Consider the following 11,839-nt stretch of genomic DNA (forward strand, 5'->3'; position numbering starts at 1 on the left):
CAGTGCGCTCTCAAGCCTTAAAGGTGCAGCAGTGTGTGGCTGGCTGAGAGCAGCAGTGTTCAGGGGTGAGGGCCCCTAAAGGTAACGTTCCTCACCTTTACGTGTGTGAACAGGCGCCTCCGTTGAAGAATTTGTGTCCGGCAGCGTTGCCCAAAATACAGGGCCACTCCTCCTCGCTGACAGCCATCACTCAGGCCTGAAGAGACCGCTCTCTGGGGAGTAGGACAGGTATTTTTTCCAGAAGGTCTGGGATCTAGATTTATATTTTCAATTTTTTCATAAGTTTTGGGTCATTTTCTTTTGGAGTTCATGCACATAGGGAAGCGAAGGCTTTTGTGTGTATTTGGAAATAAATCTGGAACGAATACGATATTACTGTTCCTCTCTTACCCATGCAGGTCAAGTGAGAGAGTGTGTGCGTGTGTGTGTGCGTGTGTGCGTGTGTGTGCGTGTGTGTGTGTGTGTGTGTGTGTAAAATTATAAATACATCCAGGCTGTAAGGGAGCCATGGAGGGTAGTTGGCGGCTGAGGTAATGGAAACCCACATTGTGTGTGTGTGTGTGTGTGTGTGTGTGTGTGTGTGTGTGTGTGTGTGTGTGTGTGTGTGTGTGTGTGTGTGTGTGTGTGTGTGTGTGTGTGTGTGTGTGTGTGTGTGTGTGGGTGCGCGTGCGTGTGCATGTTAGTGTGTATTCATGTGGGGAATACAGAGGGGCATGAGTGACTAAGCAGTCACTGGCGCATCAATGGAAAAAGTGAAGTGTGTGTGTTCTGTTGTGCACGTGTGTGTGCGTGTGTGTGTGTGTGTGTGCACCCAGCCCCCCTGCGTCTGGTCTTTGCATCTGTGTTGAGCATCTGTGTTGGAGAAGCGGGCGATGGGGAATGAGTCAGAGGGACACCCTTATATGGGCGTTGTGTTGACGCATGTTCTGTTTGGACATTGCATGGGGTGCTTGTGTGTGTGTGTGTGTGTGTGTGTGTGTGTGTGTGTGTGTGTGTGTGTGTGTGGGGGGGGGGATGGAGAGTCTGTGTATGGGGGCATCGATGACGATAACGTTGTTCATCACGGATAATTTATACCTGTGACTGCTTCAAATCAATTCTCCCCCACACACACACACACACACACAGACCGACCGACAGACAGACAGACAGACAGGCACAGGACACTGTCACACAAAGCACAGAGTATGACTCACTTATCAATCCGCCCACGTGTGTGCCGGTGCATCGGTGCCCCCTGATAAAGCCTTGCTCGTTGTATCTTGACCTTTGACCTGGGATGTGTTCAACACTCGGGCTCAAAGTGCTCTGAATCTAAGTCCGCCGCACTGCAACGGTTTCCTTTTCTTGATACATAGCAACACCCCAGCGCCTGAAGACCCAGACCACAACAAATAGAGACCTGGTAACGTTAACCGACTCCCAGTCGGAATGAATAGCTCGGAAGAAGAGAATACTGTCCCAGATCTCAGGATAAGGCTTATATATGGAGTCATTCGTTCTAGAGGTTTGTTATGTTGCACATGGTTGCAAATATACCATCTGCGTGAGACGCAGTTTTTTTTTTTTTTTAACTTAAGAATCGAAAACGGATCAGTCTTTCCCACTTTACCTGTTCTTGTTTAAAGGTATACCAACCTTTGTGTCCTGAAGCGGATGCACTACAGACACACACATACACAGATGCTGCGCACACCAAAACATTCACGCTGACACCCTCTGACATCAACGGTGCCGTAGCTAAACTCCCAAAAGCTAGCTTTGGGAACTAGCTGGTAAAAAATTTTTTATCAAGGCAGTGTTTGAGTGTGGTGAGCTTATCTGCTCCTTGATGTAATGTTGTTCTGTTGCCTATCGTGGTTATCTGAAGGATAATAACCTCTTATTATTGTATCATATTATGCGAGGAATGAATAACCTCCTGGCGTCAAGTGAGTGCTTTGCTAATGCTGTGATTCTCACGGGATACGTTGCAAGGCAATATTCTTTAAGAAGATTGTACGCCTAGGGTCATTCAACTGAAACTAGTGAACGATACCTAAAAGTCAAGGACCTATTTGTTTCCTTGTGACAAATAACTTTGTATTGTTCTGAGACTGCTGAATTAGTCAACCTCAAGCACACACATTGTGTGTGTGTGTGTGTGTGTGTGTGTGTGTGTGTGTGTGTGTGTGTGTGTGTGTTTGTGTTCCGTGAGCCATGACATCTGTTTTTTGTTTTAACGTAGGGGAGGTGTTACATCATCAGAGTAGCCTCGAGCCGGCACTCTTGCCCTTACACATAACACACACACACACACGCACGCGCACGCACACACACACACACACACACACACACACACACACACACACACACACACACACACACACACACCACACACACACACACACACACACACATACATGTACATACACACAGATTTCATAATTCACACACAGGGGGTATACCAGGCCGAATCAAAACGATTTGAATACAAAAAACCTGACACACACACACACACACACACACACACACACACACACACACACACACACACACACACACACACACACACACAGACTCACCATGGCCATAGGTAGACTAGACATGAGAGACCCTGAAAGTAGCTCTGCTATCCCCTCCCCCCCCCACCCCTCACACACACACACACACACACACACAAACACACACACACACACACACACACACACAAACCCACACACACACACACACACACACAGACACACACACACACACACACACACACACACACACACACACACACACACACACACACACACACACACACACACACACACACACACACCATACCATACTATTTTCCTGTTAAACTACTTTCACACACGACCCTGTGTGAACGGAGGCCTTGATGTTTATGACGTCTGATGTGCTTGCGCCTTCTTTTTCTGCTCTGTCAGCAACAAGTTTCTCATTTACGTTGTTTTGTCTGACGCAGGAATATTTGTCGGAAAAAGACTGTCGTTTTTTAACTAGGGAATAATAAGAGTTCGTCCGACTCCGGCCATTTTGGGACGGCGTAAACACTAGCCTTTATTTTTTTCTGAGAGCATTTTTCGCACGGTGGTTCTCAGCGTCTCAGCGACGCAGACCCGGCCGCTCTGAAAACATTTTTCCAACTGCTTTCCCGATTGCGCATTCCACCACATTGTAATCTCATTCCAAGCATCCCCCTCTCCATGCACCGCCCTCCCCCCGCAAAACACAACACACACACACACACACACACACACACACACACACACACACACACACACACACACACACACACACACACACACACACACACACACACACACACACACACACACACACCACATTCCCACCAGCACACGGAGACAAGCCTGCCCAGGCTGGGTCCCAGCTGGAGGGAGACTGGTGTGTCAACCCAAGCTTCTCCCTGCAAGGCCCCCAGAGACCGCCTGCACAAAGAGCTCTGTGTGTGTGTGTGTCGGCGTTTTGTGTTTGTGTGTGTGTGTGTGTGTGTGTGTGTGTGTGTGTGTGTGTGTGTGTGTGTGTGTGTGTGTGTGTGTGTGTGTGTGTGTGTGTGTGTGTGAGTGTGACTGCACATGTGTGACACTTGATCTAACCACTAACCCTGCTCAGCATGGCTAGAATCCTAGTGCCCTACATCCCATTTCCTGAAGGCACACACACACACACACACACACACACACACACACACACACACACACACACACACACACACACACACACACACACACACACACACACACACACACACACAACCTCAGTTTTACCAGGCTAATAACAGGGAGGGTCCTGTATTTCTTTGTTTTGATTCTGTGTCAAACGTTAAAGACTACCGTCTTTATTCTATAACCAGACCCTAAACTCCTTCACCCCACCCATTACCACACCCATTACCCCACCCCACAACCTACCAACCCGCCCCCTTCCATTGTGCCTTGTGTTTACATGATCTACTTTCAGATTCAACCTAGCATTTTCACTACTAGGCTGTCGTACACAGAAGGCACCTCGTTCGATTCCCAACTTCCACAGTCCTACCCGTAGCCTACCAGAGCTAGATTCAGGCAACTTCTCCTGAATAACTAGTCTTAGGGTCTTATTTTTCTCGGATAAAGTGTTCCTACTAATTTATAGTAATACGCAAGAGGCCAAAGAGGGGGAACACCCCGTCCATGCAGATTTGAGCCAGTCCGCCCCCGGACTTCAGATATGAATCTCAAGACTAGGGCCACCCCAGCTCTCTTAAATTTGGATAATAGCGTCTGCTACATGACTATAAAAAGGAGTAATAGTGTAGTGTAGAGTTAGTGTGTGTGTGTGTGTGTGTGTGTGTGTGTGTGTGTGTGTGTGTGTGTGTGTGTGTGTGTGTCGCACGTGTGTCATATGCGTGCGCAAGAGAACACTGTTTCCAAGAGACACCCAAGGATTAGTGGTTTGCAGAGTGATGCAAATTGCAGTAGGTTTGCACTGCGCACACACAGACACAAACACCTACATGCAAGCACATACACACACAAGAACACACGCACAAGCACGCACACACACACACACACACACACACACACACACACACACACACACACACACACACACACACACACACACACACACACACACACACACACACACACACACACACACACACACACACACACACACACACACAAACACCAAAAACGTTACGTTTACTCATGCTGTAGGAGGTATTGAGATATTAAGTATTTGATATTTCTAACATAATCTGATCTAACGGTTTTATTTTATGAATATTATTACTTTAAAGTCAAACTCTAAAAGTTTGTCAGGCCTAGCCCAGCGATCAAGGATGTTAGCTGTAAATATTAGCTTTCCCTGCTGGAGTGTGTACACAGAATGCTGATGTTGTATTTACTGCTCACCATGTAGTATGCACACATACAGGATAGTAAGCCAAGTGTACGGTGTGTGTGTGTGTGTGTGTGTGTGTGTGTGTGTGTGTGTGTGTGTGTGTGTGTGTGTGTGTGTGTGTGTGTGTGTAAACATTTACATTGAGAGGGAGAAGAGAAGAAAATCCTTCCTTCCATAGATGAATAATCTACTGATAATTCTCGATGATCTCTCTCGCTCTCGCTCTCTCTCTCTCTCTCTCTCTCTCTCTCTCTCTCTCTCTCTCTCTCTCTCTCTCTCTCTCTCTCTCTCTCTCTCTCTCTCTCTCTCTCTCTCTCTCTCTCTCTCGGCCTAGATCCCACACTGAAATGGAACCCACATGTTCTGGCTCATTGTCAAACTATTCTAAGTCTTTCTCTCGCCCTCACACTCTGTTCTCTCTCTCTTCTACTCTTAACACTCCCTCTCAGTCTCTTGTCCTGTCTTGGTCATCCATGTCTTCCATCCCTTGGTCTCATTAGCAGTTGCCAGTTTTCCACGCCCGGCGCGTGACTCAGTAGGTCATCATCTCATCTAGAGATTTGCCACCAAAAACACGGTGAACCTAATGTCCCCCAGCTGGGGAGACGGGGCGAGGCGTCCTTTTCGGGGAAAGGGAAGCCATTGTCTTGTTTTACAACATGCAGAAGTGTTCCCAGAAGCTCCTTGTCTTGTAGCGTTATTGACTCAAATATATGTATATAATATACAGTATGTGATGTTTGGTGCGTATATTTTATTTAGTAGTAGGTTTGTAGCTGTAACATCCAAAAGCACCCATGTAGCATCCAGTACAAAACCAAGAGGTACCCATTCAACATAAATCAGCCCTTGATTATTTGTTCAGATATTTTCCTTGATTATGCTTTCCTGCTCCATGCCTGTGCAATGTGGGATGGACTCACATGAACTCACAGGCATGGCTTGTCTGGAATTAGTCTGGAAAGAATCTTCTCTCTCTCTCTCGCTCTCTCTCTCTCTCTCTCTCCCTCTCCCTCTCTCTCTCTCTCTCTCTCTCTCCCTCTCTCTCTCTCTCTCTCTCTCTCTCTCTCTCTCTCTCTCTCTCTCTCTCTCTCTCTCTCTCTCTCTCTCTCTCTCCCAGACCCAGACACTCTCTCCTCTGTGGGTCTAATTGAACAATGAGGCAACAGCTTTAAAGCGTGCAGTGACATGAACACCCTGGTTCCTCTCCGTCCACCCCTACCCACAATGACATATTGTGCTGCTCACATCGTGCACACACATACACACGCACACAAACACACACACCCACACGCGCTTACGCACACACACACACACACACACACACACACACACACACACACACACACACACACACACACACACACACACACACACACACACACACACACACACACACACACACACACACACACACACACACACACACAAACACACTGGGCCCAGGGTAGCATGACACAGCCCATGTAGTTAATTCTATGTGTGTGTATCAGTGGTCCCATTAAATATTTGTTTGTGACTTTTAGTGGAGCATTCAACTCCCACTGTGTGTGTGTGTGTGTGTGTGTGTGTGTGTGTGTGTGTCTGTGTGTGTGTGTGTGTGTGTGTGTTTGTGCGCACTGTTTTGGAAACGCACACCATTCTGACTCAGAGAGGATGACCTTTGAGGAGATGGAAATGTGACTTGATGGGGAGGAGCGAGAGCGAGTGATGGAGAGTGCGACAAAGAGAGAGAGAGTAATTGACAGAGAGAGTTCTGAGACAGTGAAGCTGGAGTCATGCAAGAATCGTGGCCTCACAAAGACAGAGGGGTAGCGCCATTGTCTCCTTTCCAGCAGCCATTTTCCTCAACAGTAAATAATAACTCATGTGTGTTTGTGTGTGTGTGTTTGTGTGTGTGTGTGTGGGGGGGGGGGGGGGGGGGGGGGGTGGTGTGAGAGAGAGGACAGGTTGAGAGGGTTTACAGGTGGTTTATAAGCCAGTATCTCGCCTGTGTCTCTGTCACAATCACATCTCCGGCTAGTGATTGGGAATAAACTCCCCTTAAAGAGAGAAGATAACACTGGATTCGGTTTGAATACAACCCTATCTCAGATGCAGAGGTTGGCTGCCATTCTCTTCTCTGGCGGGGCCTTTGTGCGTCGTGTGCTTTCGCCAACGGGCAAGTTGCACTCGGGAACGCTTGGTCTGTTTACCTTTTAAATAAATGATGAGCTTGGTGCAAAGTCTCACCTATCACTCTCAGTGGCTGAATGAGTTGTTTGAGGAGTCGGAACAGGATCACACACACGCACATGCACACACGCACACAGGCATGTGCACACATGCACACATGCACACGTGCACACAAACACACACACCTTGAACTCCTGCAGCGGTGTTTATTCCCAAGAGTAACACCTGCCATGTACATTTCCTTCACCTTAGTTTGGGGCTGCAGGGCAGAACATTCTTATGCAGAGTTGTTGAGTGTTTGAATCATGAGTGTTTGAACTCATGGTGTATGCCAGTGTTCAAAACTAGGCTATTAGAATAAAAGCTCATACAGTAAGAAAACCTTCACTGTCATACTCAATGAAAACCACCACGCCACCGGCTTTCAACAGTGGTCTTTTTAAGAGTGGAAAATGGGATGGGAACGGGTTGGAAATGGAAGGATGAACTTACTGGTACACACACCCATGAAAAATGTGTTTCCTTGTGTGAGGGGGCACAGGGGAAGGGATGTTGAGTATATTGCTCATACTCCCTCCTGATTTCTGTTCAGCTCTCCTACTCTCGTGGCTTAGAAGCGTTCCGAAATTGGGTATTTTAAGCGATCGAAACAAAAATCATGGCCTATTTACATCGGTACTTAGACAATGTCAGTCAGGAAAGCGGTACTGAAATACGTAAAAAATAAATATGCTTGCATGCACGCTTGCTCAGTGACTGAGTTGATGTTCCAATATGACAAGCCAGAATCAATTTATTGCTTTGTATACCATATTATAACTTGAATACTCTTGAGGGCATTTTCTATTGATGGTCTATTTATACCCACACTTACTGGCTCAGTGTCTCACAGACAAATTATCACCCCATCACATATCCTGCATACCTCTTTGCAGAGAGAGAGAGAGAGAGAGAGAGAGAGAGAGAGAGGTCTCACACACACACACACACACCTTGACTCACTCATGCTCGCCCCCTACCCTACCACTAATCACTGCATTCACGACTTAATTACAGATAGGAGTTTGTGGGTTCCTCAAAACACGCACACACACACACACGCACACACTAAGAACAACCCTACAGACAGGATTGGATGATGCGGTGGTGGTAGGGTGGGGGATGTATTGTGTTGAATGTTCCAAAGGAAATAAGATAGGAGAAGGTTGGGTCGGTTTGTTTGGTTTCAGCCGTGTGTGTGTGTGTGTGTGTGTGTGTGTGTGTGTGTGTGTGTGTGTGTGTGTGTGTGTGTGTGTGTGTGTGTGCGTGCGTGTGCGTGTGCGTGCGTGTGCGTGTGCGTGTGTGTGTGTGTGTTTTACCAAGCTGCTTTGGTAAACCTCTGTTTTATTTACCGCTTTGTGATTGGCTATTTCCGGTTGAGCTGGACAGCCACTGCGAGGTCCTTCTGAGTTTCAAACTAAAAAAAGAAAGTCCCGATAATCGTTCTTTTAAAAAAGTTTTAATGGTCTGTAATGACAGGCTTGGTATTGGAGACGACATTGCTTATATGACTTTGTAATTATCTGTCTCTGGGTCTGACCCTGTCTCTGGTAGAAGTGTATAATTGCTATGCAGCACTCCTCCTCTCTGTTATGTGGGGTTGGGTTTCAATTGGGTTAGCAATGGGGGGGGGGGGGGTGAGTAGCGGTCTGTTGGGCTGCCGGGCCTTGTGGGAGGAGTAGAGCCTCTGGAGCCGACCGGAGACCAGTGATTGGTTGTTAGCTTTCAATGTATTTATGTGAAACTTTGCTACTACCCGTGGATTTTCTCAAGCCAGTGTCAGTGTGTTTTCTACACCTTCCTTTGTTTCCAACACATTGTTGCATCGGCAAAGCTGTTTTTTTAACCTTTGTGTCAATAAAGCATTTTGAATTGAATTGAGGTGAATAAAAAAAAAAGATATAAAATGTCAATGAATTTTTTTTTTTACATTTTATTTTCCTTCTCACAGCACTTCTCCGAGTTCCTGGACGACCTTACCCACGATGCCTTGCTGGGCCAGCTCCTCAGCGACCCCTTCCTGTCGGGGGTCCGGGACGGGATGGAGGTCTTGGAGTCCGGCCAGGGGGGGGTGATGTGCGGCCGGGGCTGCGGCGGCGGAGACGACGACGATGATGACCTGTCTCCCTGCTCCCCCCAGCCCCCCCACGTCGTGGCGGAGCACAGCTACTCGCTGTGCGGGGACAGCCGGCCCCAGTCCCCCCTGTCCCACCTCACCGGAGAGCAGGAGGGGGAGGAAGGTGAGACCACGGAGGGACCGACCCACCACCGAGGGGATGGACGACGGATGGATGGTGGATGGATGGATGATGGATGATGGATGATGGATGGATGATGGATGGATGGATGATGGATGATGGATGATGGATGGATGGATGGATGGATGGATGATGGATGGATGGTGGATGGATGATGGATGGATGGATGATGGATGGATGATGGATGGATGGATGATGGATGATGGATGATGGATGGATGGATGGATGGATGGATGGATGGATGGATGGATGGATGGATGGGTGATGGGTGGTGGATGGATGATGGATGGATGATGGATGGATGGATGGATGGATGGATGGATGGATGGATGGATGGATGATGGATGGATGGATGGATGGATGGATGGATGGATGGATGATGGATGGTGGATGGATGATGGTGAGTGCATGGACATGTCGGTATGAATCGGTAGATGGATGGAACAATATGACCTCTCTTTTCTTATAATGAATAGCCGCAGGATCTGCTGACATGGATCTATCTTATTTGTGTATATTTAGAAAACATAAATACAGTAGAGAAATCCTCCATATTTCAATAGAGTCTTTGCTAAGAGGGAAATCCTGAGGGTACAAGAAGGGATGATCACAGCAACAAATGACTCTAACAAACATAAAGCTTCTTTGTAAGGTTAAATATGTATTCAAAAATTTACTTTCTGACTTTGCTTATCTAACCAGAGAGGGTGGAAACCATGTCCTTCACACGGGTATTGTTTTAATTGGTCAGGTTATGCAGCTAACGTGACTCATACTATTCATTATTACGCCAACAAGGATAAGCTTACTCCGTTTACACACAGGTGCTAACGCCCGTGCATTGTGCTCAATATTAAACCATTGTTAATATGGCTACATCTCATTTGGGAGTGACAAACACTGCTGCAATAAGGCTAATACGGCTAAGCTCCATCTCTGGATACACCCATTTCTCTAGCTAGGCCACTCCCGCCCCCCCCATGCTAAAAATGTATCCCCACTCTCTATTATTAGGCGTTTTGAACAAAAGCGTCCACCAAACATCGGCTATCTACATCCCACCACCAGTTCGGGTTAGGGTTGGGGCTAGGGTTCGGGTTAGGGTAGTATGAGCTAGCGGTCCGACGTGCTAACCCGCGGCATGCCGTGTCGTCCCCAGGGGAGGTGGAGGGAGGCGACTCCGGGGACTGGCCCATGGAGCAGGAGGAGGACATCCAGAGCCTCCTCGCCGAGGCCCCCAGCTTCCTGCCCGCCCTGACCCTGGCTCTGGCCGAGAGCCACGCCGCCGCCCAGGGCCCCGCCGCGGCCCCTCTGTCGGAGCCGCCGTCTCCCGCCGCGGCTAGCCCCCACCAGAACCACCACAAGGGCAAGACCATCAAGGTAGCGTGACGTGACGTGGTGTAACGTCGCCTCGAAGGGCTTAGCATAGCATCACCTGACGTAAACATAGCGTAGCATGGCATCACTTAGTGTCAACCAACATCAACATAGCATAGCACCACATAGAATAGCACAGCATCATCTTAATTATCATAGCACAGCATCACCTCTCATTGCATAGTATAATAATAATCCTTCAAACTTGTATAGCACTGCATAACATTGACATTGAATACAACACACCATGTTATTATGTTTTACAAATATCTACACATGCACAGACTGATGGTATGACATAACATAAATACCTCTTACACACACCTGATTTAAATACATTCTGTCTGCACTCCTTTTTAAAAACACACAGTCTGTGTGTGTGTGTGTGTGTGTGTGTGTGTGTGTGTGTGTGTGTGTGTGTGTGTGTGTGTGTGTGTGTGTGTGTGTGTGTGTGTGTGTGTGTGTTTACACGTGCGGGCGTGAGTGTGTGTAAACAAAGGCTGTATGTGAAAGGCAAAGTTATGCTAGGAAAGTTATGCAACATCCTGTGTTAAATGTGATTAAGGATGTACAATACCTGTGTGTGTGTGTGTGTGTGTGTGTGTGTGTGTGTGTGTGTGTGTGTGTGTGTGTGTGTGTGTGTGTGTGTGTGTGTGTGTGTGTGTGTGTGTGTGTGTGTATATATATGCACACAAACTCTCACTCACTTGCACACACACACGCCTGTGTATCCAACATAAATACACACCCTTACGGATGTGTCTGACAGCCGAAGGGCAGACCCACCCTAATATAAAACATCACACTCACAGAGATATGACGTGCAATGTGACGTGCGCAGGCAATCATACTCTCCCTTTCTTGTCCCTGTGTGTTTCTGTGTGTGTGTGTGTGTGTGTGTGTGTGTGTGTGTGTGTGTGTGTGTGTGTGTGTGTGTGTGTGTGTGTGTGTGTGTGTGTGTGTGTGTGTCCGTGTGTGTGTCCGTGTGTGTGTGTGTGTGTCCGTGTCTCTTTGTGTTCCTTCAGATTAAGGAGGAGAGTGTGATTCCCCAGATCAAATTGGAGCCCCACGAGGTGGACCAGTTCCTGAAC

At 47.6% G+C, this 11,839-nt stretch overlaps 1 protein-coding gene across 1 annotated transcript in view; it reads left to right on the forward strand.

Moving 5' to 3' along the window:
- The window catches only part of LOC130372842 (diacylglycerol kinase iota-like), a 49,587-nt gene that overhangs the window by 8,792 nt on the left and 28,956 nt on the right, over positions 1 to 11,839 (forward strand). The window contains exons 2-4 of the mRNA XM_056579001.1: positions 9,065 to 9,353; positions 10,531 to 10,751; positions 11,774 to 11,839. Of these exons, the coding sequence (XP_056434976.1) occupies positions 9,065 to 9,353; positions 10,531 to 10,751; positions 11,774 to 11,839 (576 nt within the window). The remainder of the gene's footprint in view (positions 1 to 9,064; positions 9,354 to 10,530; positions 10,752 to 11,773) is intronic.

Source organism: Gadus chalcogrammus, chromosome 19 (assembly GCF_026213295.1).
Source record: "Gadus chalcogrammus isolate NIFS_2021 chromosome 19, NIFS_Gcha_1.0, whole genome shotgun sequence".
Lineage (NCBI taxonomy): Eukaryota > Metazoa > Chordata > Actinopteri > Gadiformes > Gadidae > Gadus > Gadus chalcogrammus.